At 45.5% G+C, this 27,446-nt stretch overlaps 1 protein-coding gene across 1 annotated transcript in view; it reads right to left on the bottom strand.

The window, feature by feature from the left end:
* Nucleotides 1-466: 466 nt before the first annotated feature.
* LOC149349631 (uncharacterized) overlaps nucleotides 467-27,446 on the bottom strand; it is a 76,090-nt gene continuing 49,110 nt past the window's right edge. The window contains exons 5-8 of the mRNA XM_089576806.1: nucleotides 25,574-25,738; nucleotides 19,836-19,971; nucleotides 14,830-14,933; nucleotides 467-1,060 (exon numbers count right to left, since the gene is read on the bottom strand). Coding sequence (XP_089432932.1) covers nucleotides 869-1,060; nucleotides 14,830-14,933; nucleotides 19,836-19,971; nucleotides 25,574-25,738 — 597 coding nt within the window. The 3' untranslated portion in view covers nucleotides 467-868. The remainder of the gene's footprint in view (nucleotides 1,061-14,829; nucleotides 14,934-19,835; nucleotides 19,972-25,573; nucleotides 25,739-27,446) is intronic.

The raw sequence follows: 27,446 nt of genomic DNA, 5'->3' as shown, positions 1-27,446 counted from the left end.
CCAGGAATATAATAATAATCATCCTATGACTAAGGCACGGTGAACGGGACAATGAAGAAGGAAACTCCGACACAACACAGCGGAATATCGTCACCAACTTGCCCAAAAACTTACCTTGCCGAACAATAGTCATACTTTATTTATTTTAGGAGTTTGTAGGAAACTTAAATGGAAAGTGAGTCAGTTTGTCCGTGTGAGCTAAATGAAAGGGTAAGGTAAACGAAGCCTTTGCGGCAGGTGAGAATAGCACCCTAGCGGATGAGTGTTGGGAATTTCTCAGCAGTCGGAAACACACATCGAAATTTGTACTTTAGAGAAACTCAGGCCACTAGAAATTATGGGTTGTTCGCTCATGCCTGTTATGTGTACTGTCGTGTTTCGTAGAGGGGAATGAACAGTTCACACCAACGCGACACCATACTACGCCTCCACTAGTATCGGGTTGTCATGCGCGTTTATTGAAGAATATAGGTCCTTAAAAAAGCGGTAAAAACGCTCATGCGTCACAAAACAGGTGGTTCACTCTCTCCCTCTCTCACAAATTGTTCGCAGTGGAGGGAAGGTGACGCCTCCACGTGTGTGCTCTCTGCTTACGCATTAGCGAGTCAACCACACAGTACTGTATGCTGTAGTCTCGCGCTCGTAGCTGCACACTACACTGCGAACAAGTCGTGATAGAGTGTGCTTTGTTCTTGTGAGCCGCTATTCCGAGGACGGGGAGTCCTCGTGTATTATTTGGCCTCGTATGCACTTGGCTACCAGGTCCCTTCGATGCTGCTCCTTTCAAGCTTTTCCCCGGGCGTCAGCAGGCGAGTGAATGGGACCTTTGAACCGTCGTCGACAGTATGGGCGCTGCTTGCGGGCGCAGTCAGCCCTCGTGGATAAAAGGTTCGAGGAAGTTGACGGCCATCTTCACCTCCTCGCTGTCCTCGGGCAGGTCATCGTCTTCGTCTTCCTCCAGCGCTTGGTCGCCAAACACCGTCTCGTCCACCACGCCTGTCGTGTCCCACACGAACAGGCTGCCGTCGTACGAGCCCGTGAAGAGCTTGCTTTTCACCACCTGCGCCAGATAACCACGACCATGCTGTCATCATGCTCCTGGCCCCGTGCTTATCGAGAGGTACACGCGAAAGAAGATTTTCGCCATTTAGTAGTAAGGCGTGGGGACGAGAGTCGTAAAAATTATGCGTGAAAACCTAGCTTGCAAGCACGCGTTCCTCAGCCGCTCTCAGTTCGAAAGGAAAGAGCACGAAGGTGGGAACTGTTGACGGACGTGTGCATACGCTACTAATGTCCCAGCTGGCCAAATGTGGCCATGGTGACCTAAAACTTTACTGAGGCAAGTTGCAACCTTTAATTACGCAACCATAGGCTGTACACGCATTTTATTGCTTAATGCACAAGCGAAATAAGGGTCCTAGACCCACTGAAATATTCATTGGACCTATAATCATTGTATTCATGGCGATATTATAGGGCCACATTTGGCGGTTTTATGTTGCCCTAAAATGTAGCTCTACGAAGAATACAGAGGTGTGTATTGGTGAAAAGAGGCAGAGAGCTTCAACGTAGGCAGCAGGTGGCTTGTCAAAAGAATGGCAGAACGAGAGGAAAGTCTGTGCAGTAAATTATGGTACGGTGCGTCTACTGCGCAAAGCGAGCGGGCGTGGAGTGCCCAGGCAGAAGTGGAAAGGGAGAGCCTTAGACATCTCCATTAACGGTATTGACGTACTGTCACGCTGGGCACGCGGAGCACCTGAGACACACGTGCTGTGTGTACTACTGGCGCCCACCAAGGACTAGGCCACTTATAAAATAAGACTCAGAAAGAAAAAGAAGCACTGTCCTGGTCGAATCACCTATTCAGAGGTTCTCCATAAAGACTGCACCGCAGCGGCAACGTTTAGATTTAATTGTACACCAAAGGCATGAGAAGGAGGAGAAGATGGAACTGTCATGTACCGGGAGACAGGATTTGATGGACGCAGCAAGAAAAAAAAAAACGATTTAAAGAGCTTTCACGCGATGCCACGAACGAAGGCCACTTTTTTTTTCATTGTGAACTCCGGGTGCCTGCGCTTCTGTATCATTTTTTTTTGTGCACTGATTGCGTATAGCGTACTCACGAATAGCAGACCTTTTAAAAGGGCCCTAACAATGAATTTTGAGGACCAAATTTTTTCAGCACAGCAGAAAGCTTGCTGTCTAAGTGCTGGATTCCGCAACGGTTTTGTTAGAAACGCTGTAAAATATTTTTACCAAAAATTTTGAAATCGGTGCCAGCGCCCATTTTTTTAGTATCCCATGCTGGAAACCATGATCAGCGAGCGGGATGGCGATTGCACGTCGCAAATGGGCTGTACCAAAAACTATACAAATCTCACCCGCCAGACAGTAATCAGATATTTGTAACATAGAGTGGCGTCCATTCTAGTTTCGGCACCGAAATATATTACAACACAGTGATGTACGACGGCGACGAAAGTTTAGTAGACCGTGGCCGCCGCTTCATCAAAGAAATTCAAAGCACTTTGGCACCGTCTAGCTACTTAAGCTAAAAGCGCATGGTCGACCATGCGAGGGGCGCTTTGGTTTTCATCGAAGGGGGCACTGGAAAGAGTGTAAACTATAATAAAACATGATAAAAACTGCTGAAAGAAAAAACGCACTTCACTTAAAAAAAAAGTGGTATTTTACTGAGATGTTGTCACGTGGTTGGCCGCACTGATAATGGAGGCTTTCACAGCAAGATGGCTTTTTATGCGATTTTAAACGCCAAATTAAAATTAGATATCCTAGTTTTTTTTTTATACTGCCAAACTGTTGGGCATTTACTGGCGCAGCCATGCGGTGCGATAGCACCCGCCTGTGTTTCTTCGCCTGCTCGAGCGTGGGTTGGGTGAGTGTGCCTTCCCTGCTGTAGTCCTGGTGTGCCTCCTCCTTGTAACGCTCTACTGGCTCTCGGTCACATTTTGGTGCAGATATAGGGTATTTCCTGAAAGGAGTCTCCAACGCCTCGCTACGCCCCGTGGCCACGACACCTGTCCACAAGGTAAGCCGCCTCTTGCGGGGCTAGGGTCCCGAGTTCCAACCTCTCATGACACCACCCCGCACCATCACGTCTATGGCGGCAAGCCAGACTGTTCATAACTCTGTCAGTTCCCCACCCCTGCTTCTCCATGCGCCTCGCACGCCCGCGTCGTTTCATGACGACAGGTTTGAAGACGCGGAGGATAGGTTGGCCAGCTACGACCAGATCCCCGCGTTTAAAACCTGTGGGACGAGGACCAAAAGCTATGGAATGTCTATTTTGCTCTCGAAGCGCCACCAAGGCGCGGTTTGAAAACCACGAGGCCTCAGTAACCACCTGGCGAGATTTCCGGTGACAGTTGCTCATCACCTTCGGCAGCAACGAAATGAATAAGCGAGCTGAACTTGCCCTGCAGTACCGAGCACAGCGGCCAAATGAGAGCGTCGCCCTGTTCGAGAAGACATGACGTGGCTTTCAACCACGCAGATCCTTCTATGTCTGAATCGAAGAAGGTGTGTCCCGTTAGGGGAGGAGTCAAAGAGCAGCTTTTCGTCGGGCTTGTGCGCGACCCTCCTAGCGCTGCTGTCAATTTTGCTCGGGAGGCGACAAGCATGGAGCGCGCCATGCAGCAGAAGTACGTGCATTACGGCCGTCCGGCGCATGTAACTGCTATGGATACTCACATGCCGCTGCCCGGCACCCAGAGTGAGACCCTCCGTGAGCTTGTCAGGAGCATTGTGCGCGAAGATCTATAGAAGTTTCGCCCTATGGAGCAGCACCCGGGTGTCGGAGCTATCCCGGATGTCGTTCGTGGCGAGGTACGTCGAGCGGTGCAGCCAGTGCCTTCTCCACAGCTGTCGCCTGAGCCGTATGTCATGACGTACAGCGAAGCGCTACGCAGCTCTGCGCCAGCACCACCGGCGTTTTACTGCCCTGGTCCTCCCGCACCGTATCAACGATTTCCCGACTTGCGTGCTCTTTCTGGCGCAGGACCCCCCTTCAACAAAACACGTGTGGTGCACGTCGAACAACCGGCCCCTGTGCTTCCGCTGTGGTGAAGCCCGCCACATACTGCGCCACTGCCTGCATCGCTGGATGGGCCTGCGAGGGTTTTCAGCAGACGCACCCCGGCCACGCTGTGAACGACCCTGTGACATCGACCAATACCTGACCACCGCCATACTCCTTGCGCCCTCACCACAGCGCCAGTCCAGGTCGCCGTCGCCCCGTCGGTTCTCCCTCCTGCTTTCACAGTAACCACCCTATCAATTGTTCCCATGGCAACGCACCCACCGGTTACTCAGACTACTACTACTACTACCGCCACCACTGCTACACCGACGCGAAACCCAGGAACGGGCGCTTAACAGAAAGAGATGTCTCACGCAAGGTTTGGAGCAAATATGGGTGGGCCGAATGCACTCGTGCTCCACTTTTTGCAGTCGCAATAAATCAAACGTCTTCCCAGTGCGGAAACAATTGTAGCAGCTGCTAGGACCCGCTGTGTTTGTTTTGCGCAAATCTGTAAGACACGTGCAATTGAACAGTTTGTAAGTTTTATTGTGCAAATGGCAGTACTCGTTCACGATACTTTGAAGCATACACACAAAGCAGCATTTTAATTTGATTTTTACATTTGTGCAATTTATAGGCACGAAAAATCATAAAAATATTCGCGTATACACAGCGTTATGCTGCTGCTTTTTACAGGCACACCCGCGAGTGGTGGAAGGTGTTTCAATCTTAAATAACGCACTTGTGAAAAACTGAGATGGCCTTCTCAAAGATAATTCGCATCTCTCTCTAGTGAGATATTGAAGTGGAGGCTGGGGTGACCTGGTCGTGGGGTGTCCGGATTCTAATGGCTCATCCGCAGAGACATACGAACTCACACCACTGTCAGCGCTGACCTGAGGAGGTGCGTGTGCCGCGAAAACACAGGGGAGAGCCGTTGTATCCTTCCGTGCATTACTAAGTACGTCTCAGAAGGACGTGAAACAATTTATGGCCCACCATTTCACTCTCGTGTCATTCCAAAACTTGTTTTTCATCATCGCTGGTTACTTAAGTATCATCGTTCTTCGCCAAACTTGGGTCCTGGAATTTGTGGCCACGTAGTTTGGACTTTGTCTGCACTCCAATGCTACTCACCCTATAACGACAGGAAAGAGGTCCTGCACAGACTTGATTCTTGGGGCACATGGATCCCACTTTACCGAACACCATGGCATGCTTTGCGTAATTGAGTGTCAGCAGGGATAAGCCGAATTTACAAGAAATAACAAACAAACGTCTCATTAGTCGAACAAAATGCATCCTCGTTCAGTGCTTCATATAAGATTCGCGTGGTAAGCACGTTGTGATACCATGTACGCCTATCCAACGGCTGTCGCCTGCACATTTATCCGCAAAATGCTAAGAATCCTACAGTTTCTACTACGACACATCGAACACAATACGTCAATAGCTAACCGCGTGCTTGGCTATCTCAAATGTTGCTTTTCCTTAGTTCCACTGTCAATAAAAAATGGCTTTACATCACTTATATCATACTTAACATCGGACCCTGTTCATGTTACTCTGATTAATATCCTTGGGGGCGTGCAAAATTAATCGGTCCGATTCATTCTCAGTAATTATCATAGTACTGCTGGCGTCACTAATACGTATGAAACTTGCACCTGACATTCCACTTCTTTCTTCCCGGAGAAAATTATCTCGTCTTTTTCTCTTTCGCAAGATCTGCTGTAATAACCACGCGTCAGGTCCCGGTACATTACACCAGCATCTCATAACTCCCACAGTGTTGATCATCGCTTCAAAGTTTATGTACCATCGCAGCGCACAGTCACTTATTCATATTCATTCTTACCAAGAAGATATCAGGAGTGAATCCACCTGCCTTCCACACTAGTTGCTATCACACACATTGATCATTTTCGCAGAGCACTTATAAACACAATATAAACCACCTTCATGCCTGCATCTAAAACTGCTTTTTTACCGAGTTGCCATTTATTATTGCCGTTTTCTTTTCCATTGCTTGCTATTAAGGATTCTTGGTTCGGTGTTTCTGCGCTAATTTGAACTGTAGTCTTTTATTTTGTTAGCATTTGTATTCTTATAAAGTTATGTTCTTTACTTTTGTTTGTATTATCTCGATATACTAATGTTCTTCAGCCCAGCCAGTAATGCCTCTTGCAAACCTTGAGGGTATAAATAAATAAATAAATAAATAAATAAATAAATAAATAAATAAATAAATAAATAAATAAATAAATAAATAAATAAATAAATAAATAAATAAATAAATAAATAAATAAATAAATAAATAAATAAATAAATAAATAAATAAATAAATAAATAAATAAATAAATAAATAAATAAATAAATAAATAAAATGTTTACTTTCTGTTCCTCCCGAAATGTTCAAGTTTTCAATTTATAAGTCGTTTTCCATCGCATTTACTAGCAAGCAGTCTTCATTTCTGACTCTTTGTTTAATTCCCTCGCCTACATCCCCATTTAGATGTACTAACAGACCTCCCCGCGCACAAGAGAACCACCTGCGGATACAAACCTAAATCTCCTCGTTTCCCAGACAGGATCCGAGCCGAATTTACATACGACGTCTTTGCGGTGGCTATTTGTGGCAGTGTTGTTAAGACCTCAATGCTTTGCGAAGCACAGAGCATCTAAGTCTGACTAAACGTGGCAGTTGACGCGACAGCCACAAACGCGCGACGCACGGGTCTTAGCTGAAGCCTCGGCTTTAACGGGGCCAAAGGCGGCGTTCTGCAGTACCTGTTAATGCATGCAAGTTGTCAGTTATTTAAACAACTTTTTTTTTTGTCAGGCCCTGCCGGAGCTTGCATTTAAGCCGCGGCGTTAGTGGCTCGGCAAAGGCATGGAACACTGCCCAGAGTCGAGCGTCAACAGCTAGAAACGCAATGCTGGCGGAGTGAGTATACATAGCGTGGTATATTTAGCGTTGCGCAAAGTGGCTGCCACGCATATGGCAGCCACATTATTTCGCCGCTAAAGCCCAGGATACGTGCATTAGCGCAAAGGATACACTTTTACTGCGCAAGGCCCGGCTAGAAAGTAAAAGCTTCTGCTGGACTAACGACAGACGCGCAGCTTTAGGTTGCTCATTTGAAAGGACACACGTGCGCAACTGTACGCTCTTTACGCTGTCTCGGATATCCGTTTGAGGCGCCACTGCTTCCAGAGATGCTGAGGAAATTGCATAACTGTCTTTTTTTTTTTTCGTGCTGTGTGCAAAGCTGCCGACAGTTTCTCTGTAGATGAAATGCTTAGCCGATACTAGAAAAACGTTCCAGCATGCAGCATAGCGCTGGGCTCGCCAGAAATAGCTCGAACATCCCTCCTTCTCTCCACCCTCCTAAAAAAAAAAGACTTTATGCAGCGAAGTTGACCTGAATTTTGTGGCCTATCTCTTGCTACTGTCGCTGGGCATTCACAGCGCTTCATCAGTCTTTTGGCAAGCTTCTTTTAAGCACAAATCGGAAGTTCACCAATATCACGACTGCTGGTGATTCATCGGCAGCAGGTCGCTAGCACTTGGCTCGATTAGTGTGTTGCTTTTTTCTGCCCAGGAAGGTATTATCGGCTATATACAAGCTTAATCTCTTAGGCAAACCACTGTGTGTCGTTTAAATATGTACCGCAGATTCTGTGCCGTATCGCAGTCGTATCAAGGCGTTAACTCTCCTCCTATTCTTGTATTTTATTTCCATGGCACGCTGCCGGAAAGTACGTCTCGGAAATAAACTAGTTCCACGGCTATTTAGCGTCGATGAAATTGGCATGTATCGAAATAATCTTGCCTGCTTAAGCAGGAGGCATTTTCCTTCGCGTGCACGCAAGCTCAAAACTTCAGGCTATAAATTTTGCTGCAGCTTTACCGCCGCTGGGGAAACTCCGTCCAGCGATTCCTGCTTCTGGTATTATTTTTAAACTGCCAGTATGGGCTGATTATGCAAAGTGGGTGCTTATTGAACACAAAGCCAACTAACCTATTGTACGCAAATGGAAAGTGTTATTGCCTGAGTGCGAGCCGGGAGATTTTCAGCTTTGAAGGGTTTAAAGGTGGTACCATAACTAGATTTCACAGCTCGACTGGACATCATAAGTTTTGTTTGTCTTCGGCACTAAACTCCACTGGACAACTTGAAACAAAAATAAACTTCTCAACAAAAGCTGGCTAGTCGAAGACGCCTTCACTGATTGCGTCTTCTGTTACATCATAAAGGTTGGCATCCATGTTTTGCGGTTTGCTTAAACTACCTTGTGACTGTGGACAGTAGTAGTTGCAAATTTTTTTTTTTAAACCATGGCACTCAGTATCCATCTGGTGTTGCTATTGTGGGTGTATGAAAGCTGATACGTTATATATGTATACGCTCTGCTCTTCGATGCAAGTTACCTACGTTGCCAAAACTTTTGTTCTGCCATCCCGCATCTGGCTCTCTTTACGCAAAACTTGTGCGAATCGATATAGAACCGCGAGCTGGGTGAAAACTTTCATCTCTCACAGTAAGGAAACTTTAACCCTTTATGTTTAGTTTTTTTTTTCTGTAACAGCTCCTTGTGATGTGGTGGGTGCTTCGAAATTCAAGCAGAGGAAAACATGTGCTTAGGAATGTGCCGCGATTCGGGTGTTCGGTCAATCTATGCATCGGTTTCACGCAAGCGGAGCAGAAAAGGATCAAAGGTCGCATTTTTCGAGTTCCGGGACGCCGGTGAGCGTAAAGAACTGGCTGAGGTCACCTCTCAAGTCGGTGTGGCTCCGTGCGGCGAACGACTGCAGGAGGAAAAAAAAAAAAGCCAAGATGCTGTCTTCCAACATGCGGTCGATCCTAAGAGCGTGGAGTTGCTCCACCAGCTGAGATCGTATAGAAGTGCTGGCACCCACATTGCGTTGCTGTAAACACGCTGTGAGAGCTGTGATCCCATACGCCCAAGGGAAGCGGATGGCGTTTCTGAACTTTTCTGCTAACATTGCACAAAAAAAATTTGCTCCGTCGGCACAGCGTGCACCAGCTGCGCCCCGCAGATAGATTTACGCAAGGTTATAAGGAACGGGGGCGGTAGATGGACGAAGCGGTCACTTTCTTAGGTTTTTTTTTTTCCTTTTCTTCACTATGTACAACAACTGCTGCAATATATCGCCAGTTTGGGAAGAACTGCAGGTTTCAAAAACAAGGGGCACCAATAGATAGAGTGCATATGTTTACTTGGGGACTGAACCTTGCCACTTGTTTTTATCCTCGGTTCGAAACATGACGTTTCCTGGGTTTCCGTTCGGGAAAGTGCTTGAAACTGTATTAACCGTGCGCGAGTCCAGCGTAGGCAGTGAAAATGTGTCGTCTTTAATGCGCTAGTAGTGCGTACAATGAGTGAGTGAGTGAGTGAGTGAGTGAGTGAGTGAGTGAGTGAGTGAGTGAGTGAGTGAGTGAGTGAGTGAGTGAGTGAGTGAGTGAGTGAGTTTTTAGATTACAGTTAGGACACGATCACCATTATGAGCTGTGAAACCCTAAGAACGTGTGGTCTAGATCCCATTTACGAGCTGTGTCTTTTAGATCACAACTATGCAGTTAGTGGCACTGAGAAATGCTTAAAAAAGAACACTTATGCTCGAATAAATACGGTATGTTCTTTCCTGTACGCTGCAGTTAGCAGTTTTTTAAGTAAGTTTTTTTCTTGTTTTATATTAATATCACATTTCCTAGTTAAATGGTTGCGCTCCCAACAACACTAAATATTTCCTTTGAGCCATGGTGGTGTCCGTGGCTGTATTTTTGTGTGGCCACATAACACACGCGTATGTTTCGAGAGCCACAGAACGCTCATTTCTTTCTTTTTTTTTTGAATGCTGGGCCTGTGCGCCCACTAAACTCTGTTTGTAACATATCACAGCTTGCCTCCACCCGAACGCATTTTTCTCAAGATAAGCAGCTGCAACGGAAGTCTGTCATTCGTCGTCGCAGTGAGCGGCATTTTTGCTTAATACGCTTGAGCAGACTACTGCCATTGTACTGTACACGCTTTATGAAAATGACCTCTGTCGTATTATGCAGATTAGAACGACTAGTGACAACCGTCGGCAGGTCGCGCAAAGTTGGCCGCATCACTCATCGGCGGGTAAGATAAAGATGACACTGCGCCGATTTCCCGCGTCCAATGCCTGCGACTAAAAAGCCGACGGTGGCGAAAGGCTTATCAGCGTTTAAAGTTCGATTGGGCATGAAAGACTGCCTGCATAAATGGGAAATATGAATGAACCTCATCATACTTCCCACTCTCTGGGAGACCGGCAGCCTTTGAAAAGCGAAACCTAAAGCAAGAGTCTATGGATGCTAGCGCTGCATTTGACAGCAAACTGGCCGACGTGACCCCGGTCTTCCCGCCAATCGCACCATTGAGAACCTTTCTCAGTCGTTAGCTCTGCATGCGCCCCTAATTAGACGTTCGAGGGACATTTGGCTGCGCCTGCTGCCTTGAGCGGCACGGCAGCGTGTGAAGTAAAGGACACGGGCGGGAAGAGAGGGCGTAGGAGGCGTTGAGAAACACTCTTTAGGGAGAAGGACACTTGCGCCGAGTTTCCACAACGATTGCAGGTACGAATTGCGCACAAAAGACACACACAGGAAAAAACACACGAGGGAGACTGAAATTCGTTTGTGCGCAATTCGTACCTACAACAGTATGCACCAACTCGCCCAACAAGAAGTTCTTAATTTCCACAACGAGGAGCCTGACCAGATCAGTTTCCAGTAGCAACTATCTGTTCGTCTTAGCACAGTTCACCGTTTAGTGCGTCTACACTGATTAGCGCAGCGTCACAAAAATCGTAGGGTTTTGCCGTAGTTCAACCGGGCAGGACATGCGAAAGCACTTGAGGCAACACCACCTCAAAGGCATGCGCGCGGGGAGGGGGGTGCCGGTTCCGGGCGTTGAGGGAGCTGCTGCACAAGGCCCCTACCACTAGCGCTCCGTCAAATGTCAAAGGGTGAGGCTTTCCACATACCCCGGGTTTTTCAGCTTTGCTAGTGAAGTATCGCTTTTCGCACTAAAACTGAAAGCATGCAGATACTCACGCTTCACGGGTGTACACGTACTGATCAGTGTACGCTTGCAGAAGTAGTCTCACGTTCTAACAGCCAACCGTCCTTTTTTGTCCGCGCTATATCATAATCTCTCGAAAATTGAAATCAATCGCAAGCAGGTGTGTGGCGCAAAGGTGGCGGAGTTGAAAGCCCTTTTGACGGGCGCTGAATCACGCGACCCTCAGAAAAGATACCTGTTTCCTATTCTTCGCGCACGTTCAATGAGGTCCCATTTACATTTAGCCTGAAGTCAATGCGTATTTTCGTAAAGAAGGAGTTGCACATGTTCCGCATTGCATACTTTGTCTCGCAATTTTGTGTAACGAAGTTGGAGCTACAGTCGGTGCCTGCGAATCAGGAGCCGATTTTTCAGATATCTCACTCGTCCGAAGAGCTCGTGACTGGCTCATGGCCGCTACTTCAGCAGTCGTGATTGCTTGACCTACGATAGTCAGGCCCTGACCTATCACGGACCTAACGCACGAAGAGTTTTGAAGGTTCGGCTACGCCAGCTGATGCTTCCTCTTCTGTGCCAATCAGTTGTTAGAGCAGGCGCAGCTACGATCGCACGCTACTGCACATAACTACAAAGGCCTAGTACGCAGATCAGTGCACATATGAACGGAATGGTGACGGCAAGAAACCAGCTAGCGTGTCTGCTTTTCCTTGACGAAGGTAGTAGCTAGGTGAACGTCAAGCTGATCTTTGTTGCCATTCATACCTAAAATAAGCTAAAGCCCGGCATTTTACGGCTAGGATGACATTTTGGGTTTAACTGTACGGCGAACCACGCTTCGGCACCAGAATGTGACGGCGGGAGCCATGCAGAAAAAAAAGGGGGTAGGAGAGGAACCAAACACCTCTGCGTCGTATCTACATCGCTTTCATCTGTCAGCTTGAAGCGCGAATGACTTTGTACGGAATGACGTTAGTTGCTCACCGCAATTAGCCTGGCAGAAATCCTTTCATTGCTGCCCATATTGATCTGAATGATTGTTCTGGCATACTGGTACTGGTTCTTACCGGTTTAGACTGGTTTATCACCTCGAGTTCTTAGAGAAGTCGCCCATTGAATTGCCTTTGAATACTATTTATTGAACGTGCCTTTAAGCAATTCACAATGTAGATAATATTTTAAATCTGAAAAGCAAAAAAAAAGAAACAGACATGGCGTCTCGTTTCAATCTTCATTTCAAAAAATCTAGTGTTGGCGCAAGCGTAGCAACCTACAGCTGTTCAAGCAAGCAGTGAGGCTCCTGAAGGGTGGATGTCGAGCGAGAGGGACTCAGTCATATCCTTCAGCGTAGGCTCTTTCTCGATATAACGCACTGCACAAAAAGTAAGATTTTCAATCGCCTGCTGTACAGATGGTGCGTATTAGCTCAAGGCGCTACGACAGGGACTTTCATTCATGGGTAAACACATGGGCGCTGCTCCTCTATGCTGCAGTATTTGTGCGCGAGTGGGACGAGGAAATGAGGATTTCAGCTATTTAAGAAACAATGCACGAAAAGGTAATTGCCGTGGAATTTAACCGAATCTTGTGAAGAAAAAAAAATTGTAGACTCTTCTCCATCACCTTAACGCATTCTTACTCAAACACATGCGAAAATAAGTTACGCAGCACGAACGGAAACTCAAAGCATTGCGTAAGCATTGGAAACGAACAGTTCAGCTTCTGCACGGTAGAAAAAGGAGGATAAGTGTATGAACACTATCGCCGGCACAAATGAAATATGTCATTGCGGAAGTAAATTGCTATTTTGGAAGCCATGGAGTGCTAAACTTACACTTACTGCACTGCCGTGTCTACAGCTAAGAGTGGAAATGTATTCAAGCTTAAAGCCAGGCTACAAGTCCTCGTGTTTTGAACGAGAAGTAAACCCATCTTTTTTTTTCTGTTATTCTCCTTGCAGAGCGTTTCGGAGTGATAGATGTTTTAACTCAACGATTTGGAATTTTTTACACCATAGTTCTGGACGCTAACAGAAACTACAAAAAATTGCCTCAAAACTTACAAGCTCTTATTGGGTGCCAACTGTAATGGGACAACGTAACGTGCTGCGCGATGTAGGAAGGGTGTGTCGGCATTGTGGCATGCCTCAGCGGGAAGAAGTTAGGAAAGAGGCTAGGCTACCAACTGTTTATTCGACAGAAAGGGGCTCAAATATATCCAGGGCACTCGGTCACATGATCATCACTCACTCGCCAACTTATCAATCAACCGTCAAGGCACAGACAAGACCTGAGATTACAAAGCCCGTGTGCACCTGCTTTCATCAAAGATTGTCACAAAGCACTGTGCCTAATCCCAGCGAAAAAATCTTAGCAAAATCATAGTCACAAACATCATAGCAAAAGGAAAGTCAAGATTTCTTAGCAAAAGCAGAGTCGAAACAATAAAAGTTAGAAAACCATAAAAACAGCAACATGAAACAATAAACAGCAAAGAACCCTGCAGCCCCTAAGCAACAACTAACAGAAAAGAACAGGCGGCACTAAACTTCACTTCAGCTGTAGCTGCTATCTATCGAGTGCTGATTAAAGAAAGGATTCTATGAAGGCAAGTTCTTTCCTTCGCAGTGCAACAGAAGAGTCACTGGAGCAAGCATCACCTTTCTTTGAAATATGGAAGGCCTCGAGTACCTCACACGCCACCTTATCGCCACTCCTGCCTAGAATCCTGATACCACCAAGCCCTGGTTCACATTTGCACTTTTTGCAGTGAAGGGCCAAATTAGACCCGGTTTCCTTTTCCAAAGACTTATAATGACTCTGCTTTTGCTATGAAATCTTGACTCTGCTTTTGCTATGATGTTTGTGACACTTCTTTTGCTAAGATTTTTTCGCTGGGATTAGGCACAGTGCGTTGTGACAATCTTTGATGAAAGCAGGTGCACACGGGCTTTGAAATCTCAGGTCTTGTCTGTGCCTTGACGGTTGATTGATAAGTTGGCGATTGAGTGATGATCATATGACCGAGTGTCCTGTATATATCTGAGCCCCTTTCCGTCGAATAAATAGTTGGTAGTCCAGTCTCTTCCCTAACTTCTTCTCGTTTTCCTGTGTTCGTCTGTTTTTTGGCTGTTTTTTCCATCAACGTTATTGCACTAACTAGCCAACAACGCTTTTTACTAGGATAACTTCCTTTCCTTCCCTATTTGATTATAATGAAAATTACATGCAAAACAGAAGGATAGAGCAGTGGGAGGTAACCCTAAGTCTGAAGAGGTCAGAACGCTGATTAGTGAGCTCATTGCCTGGAACATCACTGTCAAAGTAGAGGGCACATTACAAAAGTATAGCTTTCAGCACAAGCAAAAAACCACGCTCTTGTGGGCGGGGCTTCTTTTAGGTATTTGCAAAGCGCATCTTCTCGGCGCGACCGGTCTTTAACACCTTTTCATGCCGCCAGCATGCGCCGCTTTCATATCCCTAGCGAAAGCGATTTGCTCCGGTGTGTGGTCGAGACGTTTATGAGTGGCACTGAGCTGAAACCATCTACCTCTCTGCCATGTGCTGCCACGAAAACAACGTTCTGCTCTTCCATAAAAACTACCTCGAACTTGCAGGGCAGGGAATGTCGCGACCTCACTGCTCATCCCCAGCACGGGTGGCGCGGTATGCACGCGGCTAAACGGGGCAGAGTAGAAGTCGTGCACCCACCTCAATGCAGACAACGCCGTGCTCGTGTCCTCGGAAGGACCGTTTCAAGGTGCCTGATTTGGCCTCGAACATGCGGGCAACCTTGTCTCCGGAGCCTGTGTACACTGCGCAAGGAAAAAAGGCATGGAGCTCAGAAAATCTTAGAGCGTCCAGTTCCTATCTCTACTGGCTGCGGGTCCAGCGGGAGTGCATTCAGATTTCCGCAGAAACATCATTTTCAAGAGAAATCGACCTTACGAGTGAACATGTTGCTGCATGCGAAAGAGATGCTATTGTGATGGTATGTGAACTGCCGTCTGTGTGATCAGCCTGAAACTATTGACGAATACTACGTTTTGCGTCATGTTGCGCCCTTCTGTAGCGTTCTCCATGGAGCCCTGAAAGGTACATCGGCACTGCATCGCAGAGTATTTGCTTCCTGTCGTGAGAGGAAACCTCCCGAGTTTCATATGCCAACATTATGCTGACTAGGTAGACGGTCTGTCTAATATCTGCATGATATATACAGCCTTTCAGAGACACCACGTTCTCTCTGTCGAGAGCAGTATGTGGTGACGAGTAACATGTGTACGGGGCACGCGCACCTCCCGAAAGGTTCATTCTTTGACGGACCAGTTTTTGCTCAGAAGATTTGTTGTCTGCAACGTGCGTTCGCGCATGTAAAACGGGCATTTATTTTTTTCATGCAGAAAAGAAAAAAATATTGGCTCATGGCTTGCCGGTACCGGGAAGGCGTTGAAACTCACAGGATCGAGGGTTCTCTTCCCGGCTGACCTCGTCCGTGCATAGTTTCCTTTGTTCTATCACTCGACGGAAGTCGACACAGCGTAATGGACAAGGCTGTGCTAGGACTTGGATGATATGCGAGACTGAGCGACTTCCCTCGAAGGCCGGCGGCCGACCGCGGGCGAGACAAAGCGAGCTTTTCGAGACTCGGCGCAAACTTTCCCAACCTCTGGGAATATGCAGCAAGCGCGATACTGGGCTAGAGTTTGGCTGAAAAGCGATTGACAGGGCCCCGAAACAGTTCATGCTAAAACATGTGACAACCAGCTCGGCGACTGTAGTGGGGAAAAGCCGCCCAGAGTACATAAGAATGGGTTTGAAACCGGCCCTTTACAACCTCTTTGGTATCAAGAGTAAAACATGGAGCTGCTTTTGTATGACCGGTGTGCGCGTGCTTGCCGAGCATTGACTGCACTATCGATTCGTTAACCGTTAAGGAGGGATGATACTTCGCGAGGTGTGAATGTGTTTTTTTTTATGTTTCTCAGCTTCTGTTCCCTGAATGTTTTATCTAAAGTTTGTAAATTTTCGTGAAGTACACTAAGTTTAATTGAGAAACATTAAGCCAATTTAAGTTCAAGAAAAAATAAATATCCTTTGTCAGGAGCTGTGAGGAAGGTACATTTACAAAATAGCTGTTGCCATCAGAATCACAAAAAAATTTACATCAGTACTCTTAAATGCGTTTAGTATTGACTGAACAAGAACAACTGCGCATGATTATTTATTTTGCGAAAAACAAATGTGAATTTTTGGCATTAAATCTGTTATACCGTCTTCAGTGATATAATTATTTATTTTAAAAATATGCAGTGGTGTTCTGATTTTACTAGTTAAGTAGGTGGAAAACGTGTGCATTTATAAGTGTTTAAAGTTTCATTTGAATTTTTTCTCAAGGTTGACGTGAAAGTGTTCATTAAATGCACAAAAGCTGCTTTTTAAGGAACTGCTGTTTAAAAATTGGTCACGCGGTATCAATCCTGAAATGTGCCTTGTGCCTAGCCTTCAGCGTCATTTGTTTAAAGTGGTTTATAAAGCCGTTCCTGGCACATTCCTTCATCTTCTACCTCTTCTTCCATTTGGCAGAGCCACGTAAGTATGCCCTCGATATCAGGTTGTACTCCATGTGTTTAAGCATCACGTTACGACATACATGTTGCGTTGCACACTGGTTTGGTCAAAACGTGCGCTTCTCTCGACTATTAGAACAGCAACGAGGCATTACTGTCTATGCAACGCATTCAGACAGTAGCAAGCAGCCACCAGGTTTTCTAAACTCAAGTGTAGGCTGCACGACTAGCAAAACAACTGACGGTGGTTCAACACCAACAAACAGCGCTAGTTCACCAAAAATGCAACTATATAAACATATAATCTTTTTTTCCCAGTATGTTTTGTCTAATTTATGAAAGGAAGAGAGGCTTTAGGGGAATTTATCTTTATTTCGAAACAAAAGAACGACGCAAACGCATCTTGTCTCAACTCACGCTTCCTTTACACAGTGAATAGCTGTGGCTGGAACTATTTCAAGACACTTTCCAATGCTCATACAAGAACGTTGTTTGGAGGACAAATTCTTTCGGAATCCTGGCGTTTTTAAGAGCAAAATAAAAAAAAATTCTTGGTCAATTTTGCCTACCATCCCACCTGAAGGGTCCTATGACCAGTTTTGTTGCCTCTCGCCTTCCCGTGCAATGCTCCGAGCAACCATAGAAATGAAGCTGCAGGAACGTTACACACGAGCTGCAGGACACTCGAACGCAGGCCCGTGAGCAAAAACCCATCAGCTTCGACATCCTTCTGTAACACGAGACCCGCCACAATGCAATTTGTCGGCCATTCATCTGCCGTCCGTCCACGGCCCGCCGAAGCCGGTCAAGCGCGGAGAGCTCACGAGTTTAGAAGCGACTGTCTTCTAAACTGCCTTCTAAAAGGGCGAAGACCACTGCAAAGTGTGTGAACGTAAGCGAACGCAAAGAAAATGAGAAATTTTTGAACATTTTCTTTCCACTAATTAATTAGATGACAGCCACTCGATAAAAGGGCACTTCGAGGGAGCATGTTTTGCAGCTTCTTGGGTGTTTTCATTTTGCGCGGAATTTATGAGCCAGAGAGACCACACGCGGGAGAAATATTAGGTGTGACAAAACAACAGAAGCAAAAAGCGACCCCCCCCCCCCCCCCCCCCCGCTCGTTCTCCTTTTCCCCTGTCCCTAATTATGCAGCGCCTGCTTTAACAGCAAAATGAAGCAGCACGTGGAGGAAGCATTCTTTAAGGTTTATTCTCCTACTCTTATTTCTTTTTGTCTTTCCATGTTGGAGGAGTAACTTGCATAAGAATGGTTCACAGGTCCGAGTAAATGAAACAAAAGTGAATATGAAAAAAAAAAATACGCACATTCGCGAAACCCGTATAGCTCTGGTTAGTTGTACGTCATACTTTGCAGAAATATGCATATTTCACTCATAGTGCGACAGCCCGATGGCCCGTATTGCGTGACCAAGGGGATGGGAAATTTCAAAAGGTCTGAGAGCAATTAATCCCTCTTGAAGACACAGCTAAAGGCGTTGAATATGGAGTGACAGCCTAAAACAGGCGCTTTCATCAGGTCTACTCCAGACAAAGAATTATGGGAGGTGGGAACAATGTGTCACCCGTGGCGTGCTTCTTAGAGCGGTTTAAAAAAAAGGATGCGCTGTTTTTTTCGACGTTACTTGCTTGCAATCTCGGGAACAGTTTTTTTTTCTTCTGTCAATACGAAGCGTTGCAAAAATCGAAGCATGCTGGGTGTCTCTTACGGATTAAAAACGAAACCTTTCACACGAAGCCGCCCATTGCGAGGGCGCAAGGACAGGGCATGTGGCGCATTAATTAAACTCGAGCGGAAGTCTCAGTTTTTGCACCATCTATGTTCAGTATGTATACGGGCAAGTATTGATTTTTCCTTGTTCCTATTTTAACAGGCGTAACAGCGAAGCTTTCTGCAGGAGATATATAATAATCGAGACTTTCACGAAATTTTGGTGTGGTCTAAGCATAATAATAGAAACGATAAAATTGAAAAAGCAGCTCGCGGGGGCTCCGAAATGTCAATACCATTTTTTAAATTATTACTTGGTCAGTAACTGCATTTTATCGCTTCCAAGAAATATATAGATATAGAAAAAAGATCGCAATGTGGTGTAGCTACATAATGAGATGTTATACAAGGTTTCTGGAGGGCTGAATGCAAGTAGGATATATACATTAGGCGACCATTGCTGAATACTTCTATGCGCACATATCATTACTGGCCCCAAATAGTGGATGTCATGGTAGCTCACGCGCGGGGCTACCGCCTGCCAAGGGGCTAAAGGTTGTGAGGTCTTTTCGTCACATTTAGCTGTCAAATTTTAAGCGACCTGCGGAGAATTTCTTTTTTTACATCGAAAACTGTCATAGTTTAGTCAAAGAGCGAAACGTAGGTGGTACAACGGCAGAGTCAATGTCACACCACTCAGCATTACGCGTTACACTGGGGAAAGGAGGAAAGCCTGGTGCGGTGACTACGGAGAGTTTTTTCTCAGTTCGCTGTTCAACCACTGTCGCTAATCTTACTGCTTAGTTTATAGCAAGATCTTCAAGCTCTAGTTTTTCACTGAAATCAGCGCTGCTGCAGTCGCGTGCCAGTGGCCAGAGCATGCTTTCACGTAATTTTAGTAACTGAGCAAAAAAATAAGTAGATTGAAGAACTTATTGCAGGTATCGCGTGTGCCAGGACCGGATAAACTGCAGCGAACTTTTAGGGTATTAAGACAAAAAATATTGAACGCGATAAAGAAAACAAATATGCATAAGGGTTTTCTCATAAGTCCAAAAAAGCATTTTGTTAACTTCCCAGCAATCTATGTAACTAGTACCGCCATACCACTGGGACCAACATATTGTCATTTGATTTATAAAATATATGCAACGCACTGCGGCAGTGTGACCAAGGTGCAGCATCTTTCTTGCAATAATGGTTAGATGTCGGGTGAAAATAGTAATAGTGCTTAGTACTTGGAGTGATTAATAAAAGGTGCACCACATGCTTCATTCCCATCTCTGAACACCAGAAGATCGAATCTTGTTTGTGTCCATTATTGCTTGACCAGAAAGCATCTATTCGCAAGTTTATTCGCACCGAGAAAGCGCTTCCAGGCCTCATGCACCCCCAGGGGCTGCAGAGGAGGATACCTACACATTCGGTCGTGGTAGCAGAGGCAGTCGACGGTGTGCTGGTGGCCCCGGTAGACGCGGGTGCACTCGCCGAACTCCATGACCCAGGCGCGAGCCGTGTTGTCCGAGCTTCCCGAGTAGAGCATCTTGCTGTGCGCCTGCGCGCAGATTAAAAAAAAAAAAAAAACATTAGGAGGACGCTTTACCTTCTCCTTAAGAGTAGACGCGACAGCGCCTTCTCCTCCCTTTTCTCTTTTCTTTTTCTCTTTCATTCTCTCCCTTTCTCTCTCAACAGTCACTCGCCTACAAAAGGGCGGCGAGGTATAATAAAAATATCCGGACAGCAGCCTACAATGATATCACCTAGTGAAGGAGCATGCATTCATTGCGTTTATTGATAAATGAACGCCAACATCGATCTAGGGAGACAAAAGAGAAAAATGGCACATGAGAATCAGCGTAATTCGGGCATTTTGTACGTATGCAGTGGAGCGCTACACCTGCGATAACGAATAGCGCACACATTTTGAAGGAGGCCCAGTGCAAAAGCGCCTATGCGTTGAGAATGCCGTGTACATTAAATAAATAAGTGAGGTTTAAATTAGTCCGGAGCACTCCACTACCTGATAGACCACAGGGATGTGGAACGGGAAAATCCACTAACCATTAACCATTAACCTTTAATCATAAACCATTTTCCTTTTTTTTACAACAAATGGGAACTGAACTGATCACGAGGGTCTCAAATAAGTTTTATTTTCTTTCCTTTCTTATGGTGCGCTATAGTAGCTTCAAGAATCAAACAACTCTGCAGCAATCAAGGGAGACAGAAAAAAAAAAAACAGGTTTAATCTTTTCAAGCTGTCAGATGTGAAACAGCAAACAAGCGGTCAAAAAAACAAAAAAACAGGCAGCGTTTGCATAAGACTTTGGAAAGCAAGGGCTCAGTTTCAGGCGGGCAGGTATTCTCTGGAGGATTGAGATATAGAACTGCACCTGCATTCTACATGAATGAATGTAGTGGTACAGGCAGAACCATAAATGTAAAAATCACTTAATTCAAGCGCTACGAAATCTCCTACCGAGATAACTGCAGAAAGGTTTGCCAGTGTGATCATATTCAAACCTCCCGTAGACAATAAGTAAAAAAAAAAAGGACCATTATATTGAAAAGCATGAGCAGAACAAGCAAATAGCAGTCACATACAAAGTCGCAATGAGCTGATGATAAAAACGAGACAGAACCTTGAAACAAGAAAAAAAATTAAGAATGCACATTTCACGAGGAAACGGACATGGTGCGGCTTAAATGGTCGCCCTCACCCTCTCCGAGCACGACGCGAACTACAGTGACCTGAAGTTTTTTTGCTGGAGAAGTATCGTATTTCATATATGGTATTTCTTTGATTACTTGGTGATAGTAATGACATTTTTCGATTGTCTGTTCACAAATTATGTGCCGAAAACAGCTCGGTGGTTAACAGCGTTTTGGCACAGAATTTCTACGCTGACTTCTCCTGGCTTATACGCTTTGCTAAGCAACACTGGCTCACAATTAAACCAGATTCCTGTATTTACCACCGGCTGCCAAAAATTCTTAATGCCGAACCCCTTTCTCATTAAAATAAAAATTGAAGTTCGTGATAACGGGATGCCCTTTTCTCATTTTTTCGAATTCATCGGTAAATTCAGAAAACTGAAGTCCGTCGATCTCCAGATTGAAAAATATGTAAAACCCTGAATAATTTGCTTACATAAGTCGATCAAAAACTGTAAAGCTCAGGAAGGTATGGCATTTTCTTTTTTTTTTTTTTGCTGTCAAGTGCTGAATCTCGACTGCATGATGCCTCTAACAGGAGTGGCTTCCTTTCTTGTTCTTCAGTGGGCCTTTAGAATGGCGAAATATTCAGGACCTACGAGCAGTCACCACGGTAACAACGGATAATTGCATCGCAGTTAACAGCACAGCTCCTAGGTACACGAAAGTTCCATTAAGTGGGTTGCTAGTCGAAGCACTGTCGTCGAAAGTACTAAGATCCCCTGGGCGCTGTCGTGACGATGCTTTCCTGTACATGATTGTTCACGGCAGAATTGATGCACTACCTGGCATTTTAAACAGTTTGTGCACGCATGTTCCGAGGCGAACTACCCGCCACAGTAATGTATGTACTCCACACGACCGCCGAAAAGGTTCTGCGATGAAGAAGATGCTAGTATTATGTAACTTGGATAAAAGACCGTGGAGTTTACTTTTTTTTGCCCCGGTTGGTCTTCCGCAGATGCCTGGAATTTTTGCAAACGTACATTGTTAAAACGAAAGCCTTAAACTGTCCATTACCAGCGAAACCCTGCGTTGTTGTCGATGTCCAGGAAAAGTGGTCGAGAAAGCCCCCAATAACTTCATCAGCGAAGAAATAATTTCTCCCAAAGGTGCGAGAAATTGAACCAAGGACCTTTAGATTGCGATGAGAGCACGCAACCCATAGGTCGCAAAACCTCATTGCTTCTTAGCGAACAAAGGAGAACCTAGTGTACGCGTTGCCTTACAACTGCATGCTACTGAGTAGGTATGTCAACAGAATATATATATATATATATATATATATATATATATATATATATATATATATATATATATATATATATATATATATATATATATATACATCTTTTTTTTGGTAAAATGTTTCCCCCAAGGTGGAGTAGATTTGTAATAAGGGAGTAATTACTCATTGACGTCCACCTGAGCGCAGCCATACGGCTGCAAAGGAAAGCTGCACAGCTTTCTCAGAAACTTCGTAGTTAAAGAAAAATTAGTCCTGGTCCGGGGTTCGAACCCGGGACCACCGTTTCACCGGAACAGTCGCTCTACCAATTGAGCTAACCTGGACGGCAAGCTTTTGGTAGGGCGACAGCGAATCGATCAATAACTCGAAGAGGGAACAGTGCTGGTCAAATGTTCATTCTGTTTCATGTGGGTGTTCACTTTTGCGAACATAAATTTTAGCGGTGGTGATTTTATTTGCAATAATTGTGACGGGAAATAAACATGCAAGTATTTAAAGTAAAGCTGTATAGCTTTACCCAAGGAGCACCAGCGTGACGTCAAAAATGTGGATATCGTATCAGGCCCACTTGCTCAGCACGCGCAGAAATCAGGACATCAGATCGGCTGGAAACGCGGCCGGTCAAATTGGCAACCAAGACCGTGAACCACAGTACAGGAAGCGTGCCACTAATCTACACCCAGTCATTACGTCACGAACTTCGCTCTAAAAATGCCGCCTACTCGTCTTGTCCGCCTCGCGGTGATTAAGGAGTCCGCACGGGTTCCCAACAGTCTTACATCATTCTTTACTTGGCCACTGACTTCAAACCATTTCTCATCATTTTCTCGGAGTGTGATAGTTGGCGGCCTAGTGCGAATAGTTCACACTTAACTACTTCTTTGTTTTTCAATGACAACAGCCTGGTAATCAGAGAAAGCATTTTATTCATTTCTTATTTGTTTATTCGTTACCTGCATCGCCAGGTAGGGCATTGCAGCAAGAGGGGGCTATAGTGGTTAAATATGGGTATGAACAGTTAATTCAGCGCATGGAAATATAATAATTTAATTCGTTGCATACAATGTCACATGACAAACTGCTCCATCGGACAATGTGAACAAAAAAGGAATAACGAAAGGTGTTACTCTTACTAGAAAATTCCCTGAAATTCAAACAATGTTGTGGCTGCTTCGATGTATAGGTTGGTGCCTGAATATATTTTTTTGACAGTTTGTGCATATATTCTAGAAAAATAAATGCTGTGGAAGAATTTTAATCTGGAATTTGCTCTACGGTCCTTTAGCCTTTGCCATATAAGTCTCAGTTTGCTTTCTGGAAAACCCAAGTTTCCCGCGATAATTTCCTAGAACAAATGTCTGACTGCATTAGTCTGAGCTTTTTCTGATTTCCTTATAAGCTCGGATGTATATATGTGGGCCCCAACAAACGCATTCATATTCAAGTACTGTTCGCACATGACTAAAATACTGCTGTGTTTTTAAGGTACTTGGCAAACGACTTAAATTCCGCCGTAAAACCTCAAGAACTGATTCTGCCGTATTTCTAATGCAGTTAACATGTTTATTCCACTAAAAGTCAGATGTAATGAAGACGCCCAGATATTTCAATTCCCTGTTTATGCTTAAAGTAATGTCATTAATTCCATACTTACACGGATGGCTAGCGTGTTTTTTTAAATGGGAATGTGACTAGTTTTGCTTATATTTAATAAATCATTAAGCCTCATTAAGTCGTCTTCATTAGTTGTGGGAATCCGTTTTTTTCTCGCTCGCGGGAGGCGGCTCTCTTGTGGCCCACCGCAACTGCGCTTCCCCCAAGGCCTTCTTCGGAAAGCGGCTGCCAGCGGAGGCGAAGGAACACACCCTCCCCTTTCTCTTCTTTGAGTTTGCTTGGTGCGAGGGAGACGACGAAGCAACGGCGATGCAGGCGGACGGGTCTGGGCCACGCTTAGAGCCGCAGCTGTCAAGTTGACGCCACTCCATTTGTTTTCCTCGTCTGCCTGCCGCCAGTGCTACCGAGGTGATCGTCGGTTTGGGGAGTCCCCCACTAAACACCTTCGCCTCCAGGCTATTCCTCGGTGTGTTTTTCTTCGCGGCAACAGTTGTGGTCCGAGTTAGCGAAGCGGTCCTGTCTCAGACCGCGCTGCAGTTCCCACATAGTAATGGATTAGTAATCCATTAGTAATGGATTGCCCCTTGCAGTCTTTCATGTTTATTGTGCGGCATCAAAGGCAGGCACCGGGACTCAAAGCAAGAGGCGTGAAAACAGCTCATATACAGACGCAGGCGGAACGTGGAACAGCTTAGCATTGAAGCGCGACGGCCGTGACCCACTTACCCCTCAGTCTTAATGCCTGATGATCACGATGAAAATTTACCGTAAACGAGCACGTTTTCAACACCGGCGCCACATTCACGGTGGGGAGCAGTCTTACGAAAGAGTTCGGTTAGGATGGAAAGGAGTTTGTCTGAAACTTTTTTTGTGACGAAGTAGTGTTGACGCCGTTCTATTTTTATTTTCTGGTCTACAGGTCAAGCTGCCTTATGCGATAAACTTAGTCGGTAAAGAAACTTTCCGTGAGAGAGCTGTAATGTACGCAATCAGAGCGGATGTGTTACACGGTCTGCCGGCGGCTTCGAACGACAGCATGCATTGCACTGTACTAAACTCTGGGCTCCTATGCGCAGTGCACTGACTACATTGGCCTCATACAGCCAAACTATACATATAGGTATCACGAACCACCTGAGATTTTCATATTTATCTACCACGGCACTAGAACTCCTTGCTATCAGAGGCGCCACTGATCACGAGCGCATGGGGTATTTTAGCAACAATGCAGTGCTGTCGCGACGGAATGCGACAAGAAAAAAAAAAGCAGAGGAACATTCCAAAATTAAAATTTCGAGCGGGTCTGCCGGTAAGCACCGTAGATGGCGATGTGCCGTCTCCTTAAATGGTGGTTGATCGGCATAAAACTCCCACGTATGCTGGCAAAACTTGTTCGCTGCGAGTAACAAGCGCCCACAATTACATGGAAACTACAGGTGCTTTGTTCTGCATGCTCGTCACGTGTAATGTACGACTATTTCCTGGACAATCGTAAGCATGTACAGATGAGGACTGTGAGGATGCTCTGGCACCGAGGCATCTAATTATCAGCGATGCGCGTCGCACCACACCCACTCACGAGCAAGCAGACGATGGGCCCCTGGTGTCCGGTGAGAACGTGCTGGCACTCGCCGCTGCGAACGTGCCAGCTTCGGATGACGCCGTCGCCGCCGCCTGTGAACACGTAGGTGCCTTCCGCGTCCACCGCCATGGCGTTGATGGGCGCCGAATGGCCTCGCAGGATCTGCGATGGGGCCGGGACACGACTGCGGTTGACACTTTCGTCCATCCTGATCAAGGAGGGAAAACTGGGCCAAAGGCATAAACAGCACCAAGGAACGTTTCTAGCGCTTCTGCTGTGATATGTGTTCGTTCGTTCTCGTGCCTTTAGCGCTGCTCTCTCTTTCATTCGTCAGGACCGTACGTGCAACGCTGCCTTGCCACGTGACATTTTTGGCTGTGGTGTAGCGTTTAGGACTGCGCGTTGCAACCGTTGCGCATGGCCCCAGACAGCATCGGCTCAAGTTTGCGCTGTGCATCAGTAAGCAAAAGGAAGTTGCTTAGACCTTAGCGCGTCGTTAACGTGTCCAGTGCACGGACGTTGCGCTCTCGGAGCGGAACCAGTTGCTGGTGTAAGGTACGTTGTCGGACTAGTTGGTACTGCATGAATAATCGGATTATGAGCATGATATATAAGCATGATTATGATTATGAGCATGAGATATAAGAAGTGAAGCCCGACAAAATAAATCATTATTGAAAGGTTTTTCTAGTAGAGCGAGACCTTCTTTTTGTGTTTCTCTTCCACATTCCTTCGTCACCTTCTGTTGTCCAACACCGCGAAAGGTGCTTGTAACCGCCTTCTTGTTACGCTATTTTCTGTTTTTCCATAGTCTAATTGATCAGTTTCTGTGCTTACGTTATTGGAAATAGATGATAGGCTGGCTGGCATCCAGCTATACGTATACTAACAGCTTGAAAACTGTTAGGTTAGGTGAATAATTTTAACAATACATAACGGCGGTTTAACAATGCAATGGCTGTTTATAAATACATAAAAAACGTGAAATAACACTACACAGTGATTACAACGTGTTCATTTAAAAGGGGAGACAAAGAAAAATAAACCACAATATAATTACAAGTTTGCAAAAGTATTCTTGAAGCTATTATAGGAAGTCCCAGATGACGGAGCTGTTTTAACGCATGAGGGTGCTGAATTCTATAAACATAATACCGTGAAAAAAAAAAGATTCCTGGTTTTAGTGTAGACTTTAGGGCGCAACAAATTGTAGTTTTTACAAATTCTAGTTGGATTATTACTCGCAAGGCAAGATTAGAACATGCCAAGACGTCTTCATTAGTAGCGCTGCTTTAACGTGTCAATTTCTGCACGAATAGATACAACTGAACACGTTGGGTAAACCAACACCCAGGGCTTTCAGATCATAACAGTTGGGTTGCCGGCTACAGTGTCTACAATGAGTTTCTAGTGTTCTTCTTGCGATCTTCCTGCCAAAACTCTGGTTGGAACCGGTTCCATTGCCCTTATATGGTACACATGAGTCATCACCTTCTAGAATGTTCGAGTACCTTCCATTGGATTATCATTTGGGAATATGCTAATAATCTCAATCAACTAATCCACCTCAATCCAATTTCTGGGATAGGCCTGGTTACAAAATTTTAGGTGTCCTCTGAAATTTTTGGGGGGTCGGCCAACTTCCAAATTTTTGGGGTCCTCAGATTTTCAAATTTGGCGGTGCCCTATGATAGGTCGACCGGTGGTCACTTGGTGTTGACGGCGTCAAGATCTCAATCGCATCAACAGTTCGCGGGGAGTCGTCATATCACTACTGGCGCAGTGGCGCAGCGGTTAATTAAGCGATGCGCCCGGCTTACCAGGCTTACCACCTCAACCGACCACCAGACACTCGAATTGAGACCCATGA

Source organism: Amblyomma mixtum, chromosome 3 (genome assembly GCF_055824585.1).
Source record: "Amblyomma mixtum isolate Tamu chromosome 3, ASM5582458v1, whole genome shotgun sequence".
In the NCBI taxonomy this organism is placed as follows: domain Eukaryota; kingdom Metazoa; phylum Arthropoda; class Arachnida; order Ixodida; family Ixodidae; genus Amblyomma; species Amblyomma mixtum.
Note: the sequence above shows the minus strand (reverse complement) of the source record. Positions and strands in the feature narration are given on the sequence as shown.